Source organism: Orcinus orca, chromosome 2, assembly GCF_937001465.1.
Source record: "Orcinus orca chromosome 2, mOrcOrc1.1, whole genome shotgun sequence".
In the NCBI taxonomy this organism is placed as follows: Eukaryota; Metazoa; Chordata; class Mammalia; order Artiodactyla; family Delphinidae; genus Orcinus; species Orcinus orca.
The window spans coordinates 156,171,288-156,192,690 of NC_064560.1; the positions used below are offsets into that span (position 1 = coordinate 156,171,288).

A 21,403-nucleotide genomic window follows, 5' to 3' on the forward strand; every position below is an offset into this window, starting at 1 on the left:
CTGGCCTTCTCCTGCAGGTAAAGGAGTACGATGACCATGGCAACAGTTCCTTGGTACTTCTCTGAGTTGGTCTTGCTGTTCCACAGTAATCACTCTGGTATCCCTCATCCACCTTGCAGGTGGCCCCTCTCCATAATAATCTAACCTGAAAGGTACAGATTATCCATCTGGGAGAGACTACACAGTTATTAAAACAAAACACAGAGGGGAGGGATTCTCCAAAAATACTCTGTTCTCTCAGCTTGACAGATCCCCTCTAACACTGCCCTTTATCTCGTCCTGAAGAAAGCCTAGGTAAATTCCATATGGGCAACCTAGAAGGCCCCATCTCTCCCTCTCTCCCTCCGTAAGGGGCTGTTGCAATACACCAGAAGTCACTGCCAGAGACTTGCATCAAATGATGGCTACAGGAGAAAAATGCATCTTTAGAGAAAGATGTAACTGGTAAGCGACCGATTTTCGAGCTTACTTAAGATGGACCATTATTGTTAATACTACTGTAATTTAAAAAAAGTATTAACAGGTATTTTCCATTACCTGGCAAAAAATTCTTTAAAAAAAAATTATCCTCTAATTTGTATAAAATACTCCAGAGTTAGATCTTATTCTTGCTACCCTCAATGTATTCAGTAGAAATGAATAATCAGAGCTTGAAAAAGACATACATATTTGCAAAGTACTGTTAAAAGATTTATTGCAATAATACAATAATAGTTTAGAAAACATTTGTATGACTCAAACTGGTTTGGAAGTCGCAGAGCAGTGGGGAATCCCTGGAACATGACGCCCCAAGGAGATTCTTTAACAGCATGCCACCAAATGTTCTTCCCCAAATTATCAATACACGACTCCTTAAATGAATCCTGTCCTCTCGCCAATGTTGACACTTTTTCCCCTTAACTTACAGATGTGCAAAACGTTCCTTAGTTATACTCCATTACAAAAAAAGTCTTTAACAGACCATTTTAAGCAGCCTATTTGGTGCCTGTGAGTCTTTTTAGTATTATCTTGTTTCAACAAATCGTCTTATGATGGAAAACATGACCAAGTTCTATGGCTTGTTGTTTAAAAAAAAAAAAATACCAGCTTCAATTTTTTAAAAAGCTGTTTACATATGGTTCTGGCACCTACATGAAAGATTTTAATGAGCAGCAAAGACAGTAGAAAAAACAGTGGTTGAAATGTATATTTAAGAATATTTACAGGGTGGATCCAGTGCAAAATAATGAAAACCAAAATATCTCAGCAGTGTAAGCCAGTATGTTGGTGTTCAAAACCATTAAAGGTTTGATCATTTAACCCTAAGTAAAGTGCCTGCAGTTGATATTAACAACAAAACATACCCCACCAATCCCTACATTTCCCATATCCTTGTAAGTTTTGTTGAATTACTCTGGTTTGCGATCTCATGGTTTCGTCAGAGGAATACTTGAGACAAATCATGACTGTTGTGCATCTTTCAGCTGAAGTCATTCCCTGCACCCAAGCCCCGAATCCCAGTGTTCCAACTCTTAAGACTAAGCTCTCCTTTCTGAGGGTTTGAGTGCCTAGACAACTCTTATGGGATTTTAAGTTCATTTGGTATTTGTTAAAGTCTACCACAGCCTCTCTCTATGAACTACACTACAGACCTGGATGGGACAATGCAACCCAGCAATCATGAAGCCCAGCACTTAAAACAGATACTGGCTGTATAAGAACCCACAAGGAGAAAATCCTGCTTCCTCCCTAAGTGGAAAATTTACAGTCAGGAAACTTGGGACTCCTGGATAGGAATAAACACCCTTCTGCAATTCTATCCCAAACTCTACCCAAACACTAAATATACCAACAGCAAGAGCTATATATAGCACCTCGGATTTGGAGGCAAAGTATCAACTATAATAATTATGAGAAAAGAAGCTATAGGGCAGGGCAAACCTCCAAGTGATTTATGAGGTACTATCATGCTAATCACACTAACAAGATACGGTAATAATGCCTGTTAGGAATTTTTCATGGGATTTCACTTTGTAGTTGTTACATAGATTTCTTTTTGCAGTTATTAAAAATAAAAATCTACTTACATATTTGTACATAATGCCTCTCTACAGTTTTCTTACAAGATTGTCACGAAGAGAATGACAAGACACATTAGCTGAAAAGGATCTCTTGGTGAGGGAAAATTCTTTCCATCAGCGCTTTCCCAGGATACAGAAGAGCGGTATTAGCTGTAATGCTGTGCTCTGCATTTCAGAGCAAAGGTAGTGTCTTTAGAGCAACAAAGACCTATAGGAAATAAACAAGCAGGGTGGTTTTCCGTAGAAAAACCTGCCACTTACTAAATCCCTTAGAAAGAAACCAGACACCAGAAAAATGACCATAGGCCACTTCAGTGGCTTTTAACCTGCGCCCAGGCAGGAATTTAGCTTCCATAAGGGAACAACCTTAGTCACTTATTTTTCACTCACAGAAAATAAGTTCAATTTCAAAATGCACATAGTGTGGATGGTAGGAATTCAATAATCTAGGTACGAATGAACTTAATTCCCCTCAAAATCCAAGGAAATAGTTTTTAAATCTCTAGGACATTACTGCAGCCAGGATTTCTTCCCTTCATGGATGTGGGTCCTACAGAAAAAAAGACCTTAGTTTCTTTGCTCTGTGGGGAGAAAGAAAACAGGAATGTCCAACAGGCCACAAGAGAGCGGCACAAGTGAAATCATTTTTTAAACTACCTCTCCCCCACCAAAAGAAACCCCTACCCTTTGAAAAGAAGACAAAAATCCTTGACCTAAAAACCAAGCGTGACCAAATTATAAAGAAAACAAGTGTTTCAAACTGCCTGCTTGTTCTCTGTACAAAAAATAATGGCATAAAAACAAACTCATAGTAAACAGTTTTATCTTTCAAATCCTAACCATCAGGAATCACTTCCTTGTGATTCAACCTCTGAAGCAAAGTGTTTAGGAACAGTCTTAGCATCACAGGCATCGCCATGGCAGCTGCGTCTGTGGGACCAATGGCCTGTGGTTGGAAGGGGTTCTGTGTGTTTCTGCCTCAAAAGAACTGGCCATGCACACAGGGCCTTCCTCCACCGGCGCTGGTCTGGGAGAAGGGCCTGTGACCCCTCTGTTCTGTTAATTATCATAAGCATGTCAGTCACCACCACGGCCCAATCGACAGAGAAATGCTCATCTCCCTGTTTTAAAAAAACCCAACAGCTTAACCTCTTTCTGTTCAGGCACTATCTTAGCTAAACACGTAACGTTTACTAGGGTGTGGAGGAAGAGCTTTCTCCAGGCCCATCTGGTGCGTCTCAGTTCCTGCTCGTTAACGGTGTCCAGTGTAAGCTTTAAACCAGGAGGTGACGGAGGCCGCGGCAGAGGAGATCATCCCACCGGCACTGCTGCTCGCAATGGGCGGGGACGCCTGGGTGCTCTGGCTCTCGGAGACTTCCACGGGCTGGGAAGGAATGTCACAGAACCGGGGGCTGGGCAGGTTCTCCCAGTCGGTGCCCAGGTCGGTTTCCTCGTCACTTACGTGCTCTTCTCCACTCTCGTCTGATTCTCCAGCAACTCCGGGATCCACAAACTCCATGGACTCCTCCAGATCTGCTCGCACTTCAAAGGGTCCTGACCTGTGCGCAGATAGGGAGGGCCCCTTTAAGACAAGCACCCCTCTTGCAACATAAGACCCGATGGGACACGGCGAGCCGTCACCACACCCACGGCTGGTCTAGAATGGAGCTTTTCTTTACCTAAATAATAATGGCCATCCAAGTAATGAAGAAAACACCACACCACACTTTCCCTCAACTCAACCTACTTGGGAAGACCCTGGATGGAAAAAACCCATCCGCTGAGACTAGGCATGCTGGTCCAACATACGAGTTCCTGTTTCAAGCCCCCACAGTATCCATGCATGCCAATGGGAGAATTCGGACGAAAACAGTCACCTGATGCACACACAGGCACATCAGTGAACAGTAAAACTGTACAGGTGTTCTCTGCCTCATGGAAGCCCCCAGTTAGTAAACTCTTGCGCTCACAGGGGCTGAATGATAGGGTTGTATGCATGCTAGCAAAGCTTCCTCGGATTACTGCACGCATCTTAAGATATCATTACGTAATTTTCTAGGGACACATCTACAGCATTGAATGAGATACAACTATTTAGAACATATTCATCTGGAATAGTGCATATTTCTGCACTATATTTCAGGAGAAAACTATTTTTATTTCCCAAAGGTCCCTAATGACATCATCACCTCCAAGTCAGGCCTCATCCCCTGTGACCACCCCTCAGTGCCACTGTGGAACCCTTGTGAGCAAACTCCACACAGCCCCTGCTGCTCTTCCGTGCCCCCTTTCTAGCTCCTGCCTCAGGGGAGCCAGGCTGCATTTCCTTTGGGTGGGCAGTCACCCCACCTACTGCCCCTCCAGAGGGGTTCCCTGCAGCCAGCTACAGGGTGGGACCACATCACTCCAGCAGCCTCCCCGCTGTTGTCCCCAAGATAAGGACATGATGCCTTGGTTCACTTAAGAGTTTCACTGACAGTTACTTTGGGGAAAATGACAGACATTAGCAAAAACAAGAGACATGAGAAATAACTTAGAATTGTACAGCCTGTCATTTTAGTCTACGGTCCAAACTTCTCTGCAGCCTTTATGATGATAAAAGCCTAGCGCTGGCCTCCAGTGCACCTCACCAGACCTGTACCTTCTGACTCACTTTTCCCAGGGTCAAGCAACCTTCATTCTTCCAAGACAAACCCTGCTTCCCAGCTAAAACACAGCAATAGCATATAGCCAGCATTTCTGTTCCAGGCACTGGAGTCCCCGTTGGCCTCTCAGATGTCTGAGCCAACCAGTCTCAAAACACAAGCCAGCGGGGGTTCTTCCCCTCCTCCCTCACGCTCCCGCCCACTATGACCAAATAAGCCCCCTTTCCACCCTGTGTCCCCCCAGCTCAGGCCCTCACTGCACCCCCTCCTCCTCCTCGCCGGGGTCCCACCTCCTCCGGTCAGCCTCCCTCCACCCCCTCAGCTTGCTGAGAGCTGCCTCCACCCCTCTCCTCATGGCAGCTGCCTACCAAAACACGGTCACAATGTAAGTGCCTTAGCTGGGCTCCCTCTTTTCCTGAACACAAAGCTCTTGGATTCTGTTCTGTTCAGCTTCACTGTCCAGAGGACCTCAGCATCTACTGCCAGGTTTCATCTCCCAAACCCCCAGGCTCCCTCATAGACCCAGGTCAGCTCTCCACTGCAGTCACTTCCTTGCTGCCAGCCCAAGAAGCACAGCCTGTTTTCTGTTCCTATTTAATGCTGCCAGATCTCCTCTTGGGATCCTTCTCGGCATGAGACTGCCATCACCTCCAGGCCCTCTCTTTAAGGGTTTTCCCAGGAAACAGGCAGGAGTGATACACGGGGGGAAATGACACTCCCTCCAGGCAGAGCTCCCTGCCAGAAGCCACGGGGACTCCAGTTCTCTGCTTGGAACTGCATAGGGCAGAGTCCAGCTGGCCTGGAGAAGGTGCCCTAATGAAAAAACTATAGGGAGGGAGGGAGGGAAGCACAAGAGGGAGGGGATATGGGGATATATATATATATATATATATATATATATGTATAGCTGATTCACTTTGTTATAAAGCAGAAACTACCACACCATTGTCAAACAATTGTACTCCAATAAAGACGTTAAAAAAAAAAAGAAAGAAAAGAAAAAACTAGTAAATGATTCCCAAAGTGGCCAGTCTGAACAATTTTAGTTCCAACGAGTAACCTACATTTGTGAGGGCCTGTGAGAGCAGAAGACGTTTCTCCACTCAGCCTCTGTCCTATCACTTCTAGCTTAGAGATCTATTATCTGCCCAGCATACCCCAAGCCACACACACACCCCACACAAAATTAACTAGCAAAAGAATTAAGTCTTTTCACTTAATGGCTTTGGGAATAAAGATTTTCAAATCATTCCTTCAGTTTTCAGTTTAGCTGAATAATTGATATCTTTTTATTCAGGACCCTGAAGCCAAGAGTACCATTTTTTCATGATGCTGTAGGGGGTTATTCTCATCGATTAAGGCAACAAAATGTTCTTTTTGGCTTTTAGGAAGTCTCTTTTGCAAAATATTTCAAAAATATTATATGATAGAATATACAACCTCAAGAGTGAACCCTACTGTAAACTATAAACTTTGGATAAAAATGATGTGTTAGGGGCTTCCCTGGTGGCGCAGTGGTTGAGAGTCCGCCTGCCGATGCAGGGGACATGGGTTCGTGCCCCGGTCCGGGAGGATCCCACATGCTGCGGAGTGGCTGGGCCTGTGAGCCATGGCCGCTGAGCCTGTGCGTCTGGAGCCTGTGCTCCCCAATGGGAGGGGCCGCAACAGTGAGAGGCCCGCGTACCGCAAAAAAAAAAAAAAAAAAAAAGATGTGTTAATCATGGTAAAGACTGGATCAGGTAAGAAAAATCAATAGATATTAAATCCAGGGGGAAATTCTGATGAGGATAACTGCATGGTCTCAAAGTGTCTCCCAACTGACTGCTTATTAGTTGCAAGGAAGGAAAAATATAGGAATTGTACAGAGGAGAAGGTAGAAAGCATCTTGGCTGGGTGATCAAATTAGCATCACCAATGAGGGACAGATGGCCACTGTGGGCCTCTGGATGTGATACCCAGGAGACATTCATCTAGGCAGCATTCCAGCCTGGAATGTATAACCTGATCTCATTTCAAGGAAACATCAGAATAAAAGTTCTATTAAAAAAGGAAAAAACACTAATGTCATGAAAAACAAACGAGGCTGTGAAAATGTTCCAGATTTAAAGGTTAAAGAAACATAGCAACTAAACACAACATCCAACTCAAGACTGGACCCTGTACTTGGGGTGAGGCGCTATAAAGGACATTTTTGGTCCACTGACAAAATGTGCATATGGCAGTATTGTATCAATGTTAAATTTGCTGAGGTTGGTAACTGTACTGTGGTTAAAAGCAAGAAAATATCCCTATTTAAAAAAAATACATATTGAAGTATTTAAGGGTCAACAGCCATGATGTATGTAACTTATCCTCATAGGGTTCAGAAAAAAAAAGTTTTGGGGATATGTATGTGTATTTATGAAGATAAGAGAGACAGAGAAACTGCACAAATGATAAGCAAACATGGTAAAAATACCAGCAAAGGTGAATCTGGGCAAAGGGTATATGTGTCTTTGTACTATTTTTATTTTTTGCAATTTTTCTGTAAGTTTGAATTTATTTCAAAGAAAAAAAAAGTTTATGTTGCATTCAGGATGGGATCCTCAGTTCAGCTGGTCTCAATGGAAGCAGGAAGTCCCACCGAGGTTTATTAACAACCTCTCTAAAGCCTTGATCCTGACTGAGGCAGGTGTGAAAGGGGCATCCTGAGGCTTGCCTCCTGACCTCCTGGCTCACAGACACGAACTTGACAGCCTGGCTGTGCACGTGTACTCCTGTTGGACAGAGCTCTCTAAATGGAGAGCTGACGTGAGGGCAGCCCAAAGAAAACTTCAGACCCACCCAAGAAATCCAGCCCTAAAAGAAAGGTGTTTGTTTTCCTAAACAACCAGCAACACTGGGTTATCAGCAATCCTTTCCATTTTTGCCAAACTGATGGCTGAAAACTAGACAGCTGTTTAGAAGTGCATTTCTTTATTCTTGACTGAGGCTGAAGATTTTTTTCCATTTGAATACTGACTACTTGCACTTCTTTTGTGTGAAATGCCTGCCTGAATCCTTTGTCTATTTTTCTATTAGGTTTATCTTTCTTTTATGGATTTGAAAGATTTTAAGTAGTCTAGACTTTAATCCGTTGTCTATTATAAAGGCTGCAAAACATACCTGTTGCTTGTCTTTTGTTTATGGTATCTTTTACCAGAGACATTTTGACACAGTAAAATGTGTAACTCCTTTCCTTTCTGGTTTTTGGGTTTTGTAGCTCGCTTGGGAATTCCCTCCCCACCCTGTGATTATAAAAATCGTCTTTTCTCCTAGTTATTTTACAGGTTTTATTAAAAAATAAAGTAATAAGGTCTTTCATATCATCTGGAATTTATTTTTACATATGGAATGCAGTATGATTCCAACTTTTCCCCACATAAATACCCAACTGGCCCACCACCACTGAGCTGCTATTATCCGATTCAAAATGCCACCCTATCATCTATTATATTCCTACATACATAAGGGCCTGTTTTTGGCCTCTTTATTTTCTTCCTCTAACTGCTCCACCTATTTGCATGGTAACAGCAGATAATAAAGGTTTTAATTACCTTTATACTATGTTTTAAAAGGGGCCAAGCCCATCCCTTATTATTCTTTTTCAAAATTTCCTTTCAGACTGTGCTTCTAGTTGAACTCTGGAATCAGCTTAACAAAGTTCCATGAAATATCTGTTGAAATTCTGATCAGGTTTCCTTTTGGGCAGAAGTGGCATTTTTACCACACTGAGGCTTCCCATCCTAGAAAATCCTAAGGGTCTTCGCGGCATCGGGCTTACTTTCATTCAGTCCCATACCTCATACAGTGCCTAACAGACATTCAGGAAATACATGTTGAATAATTTTTTTTTAAAGTTTCATATTTTCTTTATAAAGGTTTACAAATATTCTGTAAGGATTATTCTTATATAATTTATATTTTTTGTTGCTACAATAAAAGGGACCTTTTTTCCATTACATTTTCTAACTAGTTGTTGGCATATAAGAAAGCAATTGGTCTCTGTACGTTGAGCTTGTATCTAGGCACCATACTGAACTATCATTTCTAAGAGTTTCTTAGTTCTCTTGGATAACCAGTTCAATAATCACACCATCTACCAATCTCACCTTCTTTCCAATATAAACACACCTTACTTCTTTGTAAAAATCTTTGCCTGGCTAGGCCTCCAAAGCAATGTTAACATAGCAGTGATAGTAGGCGTTCTTGGTTTTTCCTGACTGTAAATATCAATGTAAGTAACATGTCATTAAGTATAGTAGTTTTTGCTGTAGGTTTGTAGTAAGTATCCTTTATTAATAACCTATTTTTAATTTGCTAATTGTTTTCCTTTAATTATTAATGGGAACTGAATTTTATTCATTGCTTTTCTCCCATCTATCAGGTTGATCTTATGCAGGTAAAGCAGCTGGCACAGTGTCAATAAATATTGGCTCAATAAATATTAGCTGTTATTATTAAGGATAAATTTCCTAACGTGGAATGCTTTACAAATAATGTATAGAGAGGATGGCAAGCAAACTCACAGGAATCAACCACTAAAAACGGGATGGATTTCTAACAGGTTTCTGAGGCTTATAAACTAATGAATGGGATTTGGGGTGAGGAGAATGAACTCCCTCTAAAATGGCACGAAATTCTAGGTGTATGTGCAGTTTCCTGGAGAGATTTCACAGCTTTTCCCAGAGGGGTCTGTGTCCCAGAAAAGTTAACTATGGTTTTAAATGGGGGGGTGTTGAGGAAGAGAAGAAACACAAAACAAGGTTAAGGGCAGATTACCAAGATTAAGGGCAGATTACCAAGGATAAATTCACTGCAACATGGAGGGGGTCTCCCCTTGAGCCACGGTTCCAGTGTCAAAGAAAATGAATGATGGGGAAGGGAGTCCCCAAAGAACTTCCCCACCTTTTGTTTTTCTTTCTTCTCTTTCAAAAGTTCAAATACATTAACCAAGTCATATCTGCAGAAATGTATAGAGAGACTGCTCAGAGCAAGGGAAAAAGATAAGCACCCAGAGAATGGGTCTTGTTTGGTCCCAAAGATAAGCCTCATCTTGTCATGCTTTTAAGGGCCGAGAGACTAAAAAGATCCCATAGACCAGTCCTGGTTGGTCTTTTTTGTTACTTACTCCTGTTTTTAAGATAATGGATTTCAAACTAGTTCATCTCATAAACTTCTCATACCCTTTATCTCCAACAAATGGTGGCCAGATGGACTCAGTGACAAAAAGAAAATTGTGAAGAATTGTTATGATGGGAAGGAATGAACAGGCACAAAAGGAAATGCACAAGAATCAGGAGAGACACTAGGCAGAGCTAAGGAAGAATCAGATGTGGATTCAAAGTAACAGATTTTGGTCTTCAGGGACAGCACGAGAAGTCCCTACTCCAGGAATATAAGGGTTCTTCTATTCTGTTTTAGGTGTTAAAAATGTTTGATACTAATTTCCTCTGAGAAATGATTACGTAAGGACCATAAGGGATCAAATATGACTTTGTTTCCTTCCATACAGGACTGTGTTATCTTTGTCCCTTCTGGAGAGTTTGGGGCTTGGGATCAGGCCCCTGTTCTATGCCCACACATACAGCAACTCTACTTAAAAGTCGTCATAACACCACCACTTAGAGAAAAGTAACAAACACCCTTCTTACCTGCCTAGGTGTTCAGCGTTCGGACTGACCAAGTACATTAGATTCCTGAGAGTATGCAGTGGTTGTAATTGATCTAAATTTACATGCTAGAAAAAGAAAAAAACTGATTAATATTTTCAACCATGTAACAAATTAAAAATTAGCTCACAGCGTTATTTTCCATACCTGAGAAAAGCACAGGTAAAGAATATTTGTATTTAGTTTCTTCACTGCTCGAGTAAATTTCTGTTTGCTGAGGTTTTCTCCACAAAATTCACTGTAAGATAATGTACGATTTGTAAAGTTGTGATTTTTGAAGAAATTCTATGTTAAAATGTTCATTTTGAAGAGTATGCTTTACACTACAGTTCAGTACAAAACATACCCCATGTCCTTTGCTCTTAATAAATTGCACTTAACAGAAACTCTTCTAAGGATGAACTACCGCTCTCATAGCAATTTCACCACATCCATAAAATTACAAACGCACATATCTTTTGACCAAGCAATCCTACTTCTGAAAACTCACTCTACACAAATGCTTGCACACTAATAAAGCAACGAATGTACAGATTATTCCTTGAAGTATAAATTGGGGACAGAGCAGACCAGTATGATCTTGGTACATCTGTACAAATGAAAACTTTGCTACTCTCCACGTTAGGCAGAGTGACAGCTGAAAGCCAACGATGGCCCTATAAGGCGCCACAGAATCTACAGCCTCCTGTCCCTGCTGCCTCGTTCTCTCACCCCGGGCTCTGCACCTGCCCTTCTCCTTGCCCAGGGATCCCTGTGGCCTGCTCCCAGCCTCCCCCAGGTTGACATGTGATTCCACACCTACCCAGTCAGACGTGGTAAACCCTTCCTTGCCCTCACAGGCCCGCTCTTTCACCTGCTCTAATGGTCGCCCGAGCACTCATCACCACCCGACGTACTGTTCGTTTATCACGTGTCTCTCCGTTAAAGTTAAGTGTCAGAAGGGCAGAGGTTACGTTTTCATCACCACTGTACCCCCTCAGTGCCTAGAACAGTGCCTAGCACATAGCAGGTGCTCAACAAATCTTCGTAAATAAATAACAAATTTAAAAAGCAAGGTGCAAAACACCTTAGTTTAGCATGATACCTTTTGTGTTTAAAGGGGGGTGGTGGTAGTGGTAATAACACACATTAATATTTACTTGAAATGCAAGGATAACTGGAGGGAGACAGGAAGGTCTTCGTAGGAACTGGGTGGACTATAAACCTTTACAATTTAAAAAAACTTTAAACCACGTGTTTTTCATTAAAAAACAAAATCGAAGTGTTACAATTTATCCAGTTCTTACACATAAGCATGCCCTCTGAATATCCTGGTTTTCCCTTAAATTATCTTTTCACATGGGAGAATTCCATGGTCTTTTCAAAGACGTCATGTGCAATTGTAAGATAATGACACAAATTTGCACACTGGCTTATGAAATCAATCTCAATATTTCATGGTCAGACCTTTGCTCTCTTGATAATACTTAAATTCTTGTTTTTGTTTTAATTAGAATAAAGAACACAACAGGAACATAAGAGAGCCATGTAAGGATGACATCACGTCTTCAGTTACTTGCCTGTTGCACAGCTTTTTGGGAAGATTTACGTCGAGTATATGAGACAAAATGTTGACCAGCTGAGTCGCATAGCACAACGCAGCGCTAATCGTGTAAGCAGGGTTATTATGCTCCATATCTAAAGTATAAAAACAAGAGCCTAATCAATACAGTATGGTACTGGCACAAAAACAGAAAGATAGATCAATGGAACAGGATAGAAAGCCCAGAGATAAACCCACGTGCACATGGTCACCTTGTCTTTGATAAAGGAGGCAGGAATGTACAGTGGAGAAAGGACAGCCTCTTCAATAAGTGGTGCTGGGAAAACTGGACAGCTACATGTAAAAGTATGAGATTAGATCACTCCCTAACACCATACACAAAAATAAGGTCAAAATGGATTAAAGACCTAAATGTAAGGCCAGAAACTATCAAACTCTTAGAGGAAAGCATAGGCAGAACACTCTATGACATAAATCACAGCAAGATCCTTTTTGACCCACCTCCTAGAGAAATGGAAATAAAAATAAACAAATGGGACCTAATGAAACTTAAAAGCTTTTGCGCAGCAAAGGAAACCATAAAGAAGACCAAAAGACAACCCTCAGAATGGGAGAAAATATTTGCAAATGAAGCAACTGACAAAGGATTAATCTCCAAAATTTATAAGCAGCTCAATAACAAACAAACAAACAACCCGATCCAAAAATGGGCAGAAGACTTAAATAGACATTTCTCCAAAGAAGATATACAGATTGCCAACAAACACATGAAAGGATGCTCAACATCACTAATCATTAGAGAAACGCAAATCAAAACTACAATGAGATATCACCTCACACCAGTCAGAATGGCCATCATCTAAAAATCTAGAAACAATAAATGCTGGAGAGGGTGTGGAGAAAATGGAACACTCTTGCACTGCTGGTGGGAATGTGAATTGGTACAGCCACTATGGAGAACAGTATGGAGGTTCCTTCAAAAACTACAAATAGAACTACCATATGACCCAGCAATCCCACTACTGGGCATATACCCTGAGAAAACCATAATTCAAAAAGAGTCATGTACCAAAATGTTCACTGCAGCTCTATTTACAATAGCCCGGAGATGGAAACAACCTAAGTGTCCATCATCAGATGAATGGATAAAGAAGATGTGGCACATATACAGAATGGAATATTACTCAGCCATAAAAAGAAACGAAATTGAGCTATGTGTAATGAGGTGGATGGACCTAGAGTCTGTCATACAGAGTGAAGTAAGTCAGAAAGAGAAAGACAAATACCTTATGCTAACACATATATATGGAATTTAAGAAAAAAAAAGTCATGAAGGACCTAGGGGTAAGACAGGAATAAAGACACAGCCCTACTAGAAAATGGACTTGAGGATATGGGGAGGGGGAAGGGTAAGCTGTGACAAAGCGAGAGAGAGGCATGGACATATATACACTACCAAATGTAAAATAGATAGCTAGTGGGAAGCAGCCGCATAGCACAGGGAGATCAGCTCGGTGCTTTGTGACCACCTAGAGGGGTGGGATAGGGAGGGTGGGAGGGAGGGAGACGCAAGAGGGAAGAGATATGGGAACATATGTATATGTATAACTGAATCACTTTGTTATAAAGCAGAAACTAACACACCATTGTAAACCAATTATACTCCAATAAAGATGTAAAAAACAAAAAACAAGAGCCATACACAAACAGCTTTAATTTCAACAAAAATATTAATGAACCTGGATTTTGTGATTTGTGGTTTTGTCAATACATTATTGATGGCTATGCTTTGCTCTTTAGTAATAAAAGGTCCATGGGGCTTCCCTGGTGGCGCAGTGGTTGGGGATCCGCCTGCCGATGCAGGGGAGACGGGTTCGTGCCCCGGTCCGGGAGGATCCCATATGCCGCGGAGCGGCTGGGCCCGTGAGCCACGGCCGCTGAGCCTCCGCGTCCGGAGCCTGTGCTCCGCAACGGGAGAGGCCACGGCAGTGAGAGGCCCGCGTACTGCAAAAAAAAAAAAAAAAAAGGTCCATGGCCAGACATTAGTATTTCATTGTTTATGATTTTTGTTGAGTGGAATGTAAGCTAAGCAAATGGGCCTAAATGGAGCCAGCACAAATGAAACTGATGTCTGAGCTGCTTGGACCTGATAATGTATTATTTATCCAAACAATTAATGCCCAACTTAAATGTCACCTCCTCAGAGAGGCCTCCCCTGACTACCCTATGGAGAAATAGTTCCTTCCTCTGTAGCCCCATCCCTGAAGGTACTGGTTCTGTCGTCCATAGCCCATACTCAGTGTATGATGCCTTTGATCATTACTTGCTTCCCTTCCTCTCCACAGAAAGGCAAAGGGCTACACTTGTCTTGGTGACATCACCTTTGTAGCACCTGCACTGTGCATGACAGAAAGCACATACTCACTAAATACTTGCTGGATGACTACATGAATAATCTTTCTCCACCAAAGAGAAGCTACTGAAGTTGTAAAGGGTTTTTCTACTGGGGTATTTCAATCTCCATTTAGGACTGATAAAAAAAGTTCTTTACAAAGTTCGAAACTTATAAAAATGGGACCCAACAGGCTAAATACACTTCTTTAAATAGATCTTTTTATATAAATAAAACAATATTGACCCCAAAAAGGTGAAATGTCTAAAAAAAATACATGTTTTCAGTCCATCCACTGATAGATAAAATGTGGCATATTCATGCAATGGAGTATTATTCAGTCATAGAAAGAATGAAATGCTGATATGATACATGCTACAATGTGGATGAACCTTGAAAACACTATGCTAAATGAAAGAAAGCCAGACACAAAAGGCCACATAATGTATGATCCCATTTATATGAAATATCCAGAAGAGACACCTATAGAGACACAAAGCACAACAGTGGTTCCCAAGGGCTGGGAAGAGGTGGGAATGCGAGTGACTGCTTCAAGCCCCAGAGTTTTTGTTTGGAGTGAAAAAATGCTTTGGATCTAGACAGAGGTGATGGTTGCACAACACTGTGAAGGCACTAAATGCCACTGAATTGCTTCCTCTAAAACTGTTCATTTTGTTATATAAATTTTACCTCAATTAAAAAAATATATTTATAAAAGTTTTCAAAGACTATCTTGCTTCTCACCAGGTCCCTGCGTGGTTTTCTTCTCTTCCACCCAACTGTAGTAGGCAGAGTAGTCCCCATTGTTGGGAAGGCTAATCCAAGGCCCTGTAATGCTAATGCTGGTGTCCCCGTTGTGATCGTCACAGACCCATCTCCCCGAGAGGTAAGTTGTCCTCCGGGCTTCGGCAAGCTTGCTCACGGTGCTGGAGGTCATGGCACTGTCACTCTCTGAAGACACGTCTGTGGGATCTCTAAAAACCGAAGATGCACATGGATGTCAAGGGGCTGGGTTTTGCAGAGCATGCAGTTACTTGGCAGATACGCAGAACACTGGGAAGATGCACGTGAGGACAGGAATTTTTTTTTTTCCAGGTACAAGTCATAAATTTTATTAGAAGTTGAGTATCTGTTGAGGACAGGAATTTAACTGGAATATACAGAGGTAAGCAATTGCATCAGAGGTGAAGGTCAAACCAGCTGTGGCACAGAAGCCCACAGCATGTGAGGAAGATGGCACCATGAACTAGGGCTGCGAGTGGTAGGTTCTCAAACTATTTGGTCTCAAGACCCCCCTTACATGCTTAAAACATTTTGAGGATCCCAAAGAGTTTTCTGTATGTGGGTTAGATCTATTAATATTTACTGTATTAGAAATGAGGAAATTTTAAATTATTAACTGATTCAAAAATAAGAAACCCATTACATGTAACATAGCATGTTTTTATGAAAAAAATCTGTATTTTTCAAAACAAGAAAATTAGCAAAGGGTGACATTATTTGTTTACCAGCTGAGTTCACGGCACAGTGCAGCACTGATCATGACTTTTGAAAAAATCTCTTTAATACCCACGTCTTTCCGTTGTGCTTTCAAGTAGATACAGTGTTCCATGGAAAAACCAACTAGTTTTGCTTACAACTCACTCAAGGGCTCTCCCATGAGCCACCACGGCTTTCAGCATGCAGCAAGTGTGCTTTCTGCAAACTTCCTATCTCGCTGCATGGCACAATCACATGTGCACGCAGGGATCGAGACGTAATTTAAATAGAACGAGTAATTTCTGCTGCTTCATCAATAGTGTTCTTGATGTGAAACTGGCTGGTTTTGTACACCGCAAGGACACTGTGGAACACAACAACGATTACCACACTATGGCGTCACTGCCTTGATATCTGTCAAGACAGAGGTTTTACCCACCACGGCTTTTGAGCCACCAGTGCAAACATCAACAGAGTGAAAAGGGAAAACAAAGTGTTAGTAGTATTATGAAAATAGTTTTTGACTGCACAGACCCCGTGAAAGGGCCTCAGGGACCCAGAGAGGTCCCCAGACCACACTTTGAGCACTGCTGGCCTGGAGCATGGAAGGTGAATGAGAAGGCTCGGCAGGTACCGTGCAGGCAGGGGGAAGAACGTGGCGTGTTTGGGGAGCACAGGGATCAGCGTGGTTGCCTGTAGGAGGCATGAAGGAAGTGCCAGGAGGTGGTGTTGGAAGAGGAGGGATGAAATGCACAGGCTGGGAAGGGCCTTCTGTGCTGCGCTAAGTTTAGAATCCATCCTCTTGGCCAGTGGCCCTCAATCCTTCTTCCTCTGCCACCAGGTGCACGTAAGTGCACTCCTACTGGCTGCCCGGACAGGACTGGGGGAGGGCACTGTGGCCAGTTCTAAGCTGTACCTCTACTTCCTCCTTCCACTCAAGGCAGGTTGAGAAGAAATGTGAATGAACAAGAAATCTTATGACAGGGATAACTTCAAAACTATCAGCTTAAAAAAATTCATGATATATAGTAATATATACTAACATACAAGATTTAAACAGCACAGGCATGGAAGAGTAAGATTTTCTCCACAATTTCTCTCCTGCGACTTTATATTCAGTTGTCAGTCTCCTTAGTCTCCTAAATCTGGAACAGTATCCTAGTCTTTGTTTACTATAATGTGTTCTAACATCGCTATCTGGGCCCATCAGAATTTAATTTGACAGAGTGTTTCTGTCTGTCAGCTTTTTCCCCCTCAAAGCCCTGTCTTTACACCAATTTTTGGATAATCCAACTTTTCCCCACTGATTCAAAATGCCACCTTGGGGTCTATTTCTGAGCTGTGAATTCTTCTCTATTTTGCATCTGCCTTTTTATTTTTATATTTGCTAACTATTACTAATGACAAATTACTTGGTAAGAGTCAGAGAGCAGGTCGTCAAGCTAGAAGCAACGATCAGAGCTTTAGGCTTTTAGGAAGCCAACTCTGGCAACAGACGAAAGGAAAGACTGAAGCGGAGGCAGCAAACACTAAGTCCTAAGTAGCAACAGTCCACTGACTGTCTAATTCCAAGGAAAGGTGCCGGAAAGTAAGGGTAACCAGAAGAGACAGGGAAATCCTCAGCTGGAACAGCCCGATGCTTAGTCAGAAAGCAATCGAAACTCTTCAGTGGAAGTTTCAGAACCTAGATGATCACCAGCATCATCTGGGGAAGTTTAAAAAATAAAGTATTATGAGATGAACTAGGAGGCTGGAGCTGTGTCCTCTGGAGCCTGTCTTTTCCTAAAGTTCCTGAGTGACTCTGATGAACAGCCAGGTGGGAACCACCATCCTGTCCACCCCACGGACTCATGAGGGTGTCTGTGCACTACAGCCAGTGAGACGACAGTGCCTGACATGCTGGTTACCAGGAAAAGGCGGAGTCAGCATGTCCTGCCCACCAAGTAAGAGAGCCTGAGGTGTTTTCTTCCATCTTAGCTCATGGTTTCTCTGTGAAGTAGGCATTTATTATCCCCATCTAACAGACAAGGAACTAAGACTTCGAGGCTCAACAACCTGCCTCACAGCATCTGACTAATAAACAGCTCAAGTGGCCCTGCAGCCACGAGATGGTTCCTGATCAGGGATGTGAGCCTGGCCCTCATCTGGAAGCTCTACAAGTATACAAACCTGGGCCTCACTTCTCCGAGGGCCACCATCCTTCACCCTGGCCACCTCCCCAACTTCCTGCAGTGTTTACTGTTTGCTGAAGCAGGTAAGACTTAAGTTTCATTACCAGGAAAACCCAGAATGAGGCCCAATAAATGTGCTGACATACTTGAAAGATACTTGATCTTTGGAACTTGTATTTTCCTAGAGTCAAAAGACTCACTCACTGTACCTCACACCCGTTTTTACTTCCTCGATTGGAAAAATGACAGAGGTGAGCTCTAATATGTGAGACCGCCGAAGATTTGCCAGACGCTCATAATGACTTCTTAAATCAGTGTTTTTTTTTTCTACCAGGTCACCAAGTTTGCGATTATGCCTCTGAATCTTCTCCTTTTTCTCCTGATGCCGTTGTGCTCGAGTGTAAAGTTTCTGATTCTTTTCCTTGGTTTTGAGGAGACCTTCAGAATCTAAAATAAATAAATCACATCCAACAATGAGCTGTACAAATAGTTCCTGGGTACTGCACACTACCACCGCCCCCCGCCACCCCCAAAGCATTAAGTGTCTTCCTGCAGTCTAAACTGAAAGCAAAACCTCAATAAAATTAACTACATGACATTCACTAAGTATGGAGACCGGGAGTTTAGTTCAAGTAGGTATTACACACAGAGCAAAGGGGACCACCACTAAAATGACTCTGGGTCTCCATTTGTAATCAACATCAGTGAGCATCACTCAAGACTATCAAGTTTAAGTTTAGCACAGGAAGTACTTGACTTTCTTACAGTAAGCACTGAAGAGCAGCCATGTTGGGCAGAAAAGAGATCTAATTCTAAGTTTGAAAAATTCACTGGCTATCTGATTTTCCTTAGAAAACTATTAAGTGTCCCTTGGGCTACATTCAGAGAGCCCAGGGATAATCTCACGGCAGGTGGTCATGCAGCAAAGAAACAGACCAACGCCCTGAAAAGTCACAGTGGAGTGCAGCGCTCCCAGCAGGGTGCGAGCACCTCCCATACACCAGCATTTTAACCACTGGAAGGGTAACCAGAGCCTGGCCATACAACGAGAAAACAGACAGATACTCGTCCTTCCCAACGTATGTTCTTTTTATGAAGGTCCTACAGGTTCTAGATCCCAAGATGTATTATCAAACAGATCAGGTTGTAGCTAAACTTCTCTAGTGTAGCAACAACTGGCTGTAAAATCTCAGACACCCAGGAACAACTTAAGAGGCTCAAATAAGTTTAAAACCAAGCTCATTATCTTTCCTCTTGACACATTTTAAGCTAGGCTCCCTACTTCACAATTATTTCTGACCTGTCCTAAATCAACCTCTCTCTTCTTTTAAATTTATTTATTTATTATTTTTGGCTGCATTGGGCCCTCGTTACTGCATGCAGGATTTCTCTAGTTGCGGTGAGCGGGGGCTACTCTTCGTTGCGGTGCTCAGGCTTCTCATTGCGGTGGCTTCTCTTGTTGCGGAGCACGGGCTCTAGGCACGCGGGCTTCAGTAGTTGTGGCTCGTGGGCTCTAGAGCACAGGCTCAGTAGTTGTGGCGCTCGGGCTTAGTTGCTCTGAGGCATGTGGGATCTTCCCAGACCAGGGCTCAAACCCGTGTCCCCTGCATTGGCAGGTGGATTCTTAACCACTGCACCACCAGGGAAGCCCCCCTAAATCAATCTCTTGATGGTCCATTCCATGAGCTGTCTTACAGTTCCTTCCATCTAGGTCTTTCTTTTCATTTCCACTGTCACAATCCTGGTTAACTCTCACCCAAACTCTGCCTGTCTCTAGTTGGTTCCACTCCACACCTCCACCCCCTCTTTCACTGGCTCAGTCTTCATAAAGTACAGCCAGTGCTCAGCGATTCTCCTCTGCCGATCAAACACAGACCAAACTTCTCAGCCTCCCAGCCACCACCAAACTGGTGCACACCCCACAGTTCCCTTCTCCACACCCTCCATTCCAGTCTCATTCAATTACCAGATACTTCAAATGAACACACTAAGTAAGCGCACAGATGGATGGATGGATGCCAGACAAGTCATTCCTTAAATATTTATCTCCATTCTGTTGTTCAAATCAACATCTCTCTAGGAACACTATTTTCTCCTATTCTCCTAATGTCCAGATTGTACTCATTCTTCAAGGCTCCCTCCATAAACACTCCCTAGACCTCTTGCTCCCAGGAGCTCTATGGTAATGTGTGTGTACCTCACCTATAGCACATGGCTCGTAGCTGCTTACACCAGGTCCAACTGAAGCCTGTTGTCTCCTGACTGGGATATGAGAAGCAGTTGATAAATGTGTGTGGACTGAAACCACCCTCTTCAACTGAGGACCAACGAACCTAGGTTATTTCATTGCAGGCAGAAAGTTTCTTGTTTTCTTTCCTCCTCAGATGCGTCTCTTCACCATTCCTGACCAATATGAATGTCCTTAAGGTTAAGTCTCTGGTTCTATCACACACTTTCCAGCAAGTTCATTCATTTTCATGATCTCTACTGAGCTCTCTACAAGTGCTCAAATGCATCTGTCTAGCCATGGCCTAAGCCATATGGTGGTCAGATTTTTAAAGGACATTTTCCAATTTCATATCAGGACCCCTTGTAGGTGGCAGGAAATCATCACAGTCACCCAACTTGCACTAGTGCAGACTCAATTTAATTTACTCTTCTCTCCATGCTATCTCCCCCTGAACATTAAAACATATGGATACTGGGGACTTCCCTGGTGGCACAGTGGTTAAGAATCTGCCTGCCAATGCAGGGGACACGGGTTCGATCCCTGGTCCAGGAAGATCCCACATGCCACGGAGCAACTAAGCCCATGTGCCACAACTACAGAGCCTGTGCTCTAGAGCCCGCGAGCCACAACTACTGAGCCCACGTGCCACAATTACTGAAGCCCATGCGCCTACAGCCTGTGCTCCGTAACAAGAGAAGTCACTGCAATGAGAAGCCCGCGCAACACAACGAAGAGTAGCCCCCGCTCACCACAACTAGAGAAAGCCCGCGCACAGCAACAAAGACCCAACGCAACAAAAATAAATAAATAAATAAAACAAAAACAAAAAACATTTGGATACCGTCTGTAATCCACTCTTCCTTTTTTGGACAAGTAACAGATCAACTCAACTCTGAAATTTCAAATACAATCCAACTTCCCTATCTATTCTGTATCATGACATCTTAAAAGATTCTGGAGAAAATATTCACCAGGCTCTATAGTTTATAATTGATATTTCAACAAGATTCTATTTTAAAAAAATACCAGACTATTTATTGAGTAGCAAGCGCTTAATCTAATCCATTGACTTGAGCCCATAGCTCAAGTCAATGGATTGAGCCCATAGCCCATAGCTTCTGGAATCCATTAACTCCCTTAAACTTGTTTGTAAAATTTTGTGAGTCTGGTCTAGTGGGTGGCAACCAGCCTGT

The 21,403-nt window shown here is 42.6% G+C and overlaps 1 protein-coding gene across 2 annotated transcripts in view; it reads right to left on the minus strand.

Moving 5' to 3' along the window:
* Positions 1-677: 677 nt before the first annotated feature.
* Positions 678-21,403, minus strand: part of ATG14 (autophagy related 14) — a 39,619-nt gene continuing 18,893 nt past the window's right edge. For both annotated transcript variants that reach the window (XM_004279325.3, XM_033404733.2), the window contains 6 exons: positions 18,190-18,427; positions 15,075-15,304; positions 11,955-12,072; positions 10,543-10,633; positions 10,378-10,463; positions 678-3,619 (listed from right to left, as the gene is read on the minus strand). In XM_004279325.3, the coding sequence (XP_004279373.1) occupies positions 3,313-3,619; positions 10,378-10,463; positions 10,543-10,633; positions 11,955-12,072; positions 15,075-15,304; positions 18,190-18,427 (1,070 nt within the window). In that variant the 3' untranslated portion in view covers positions 678-3,312. The remainder of the gene's footprint in view (positions 3,620-10,377; positions 10,464-10,542; positions 10,634-11,954; positions 12,073-15,074; positions 15,305-18,189; positions 18,428-21,403) is intronic.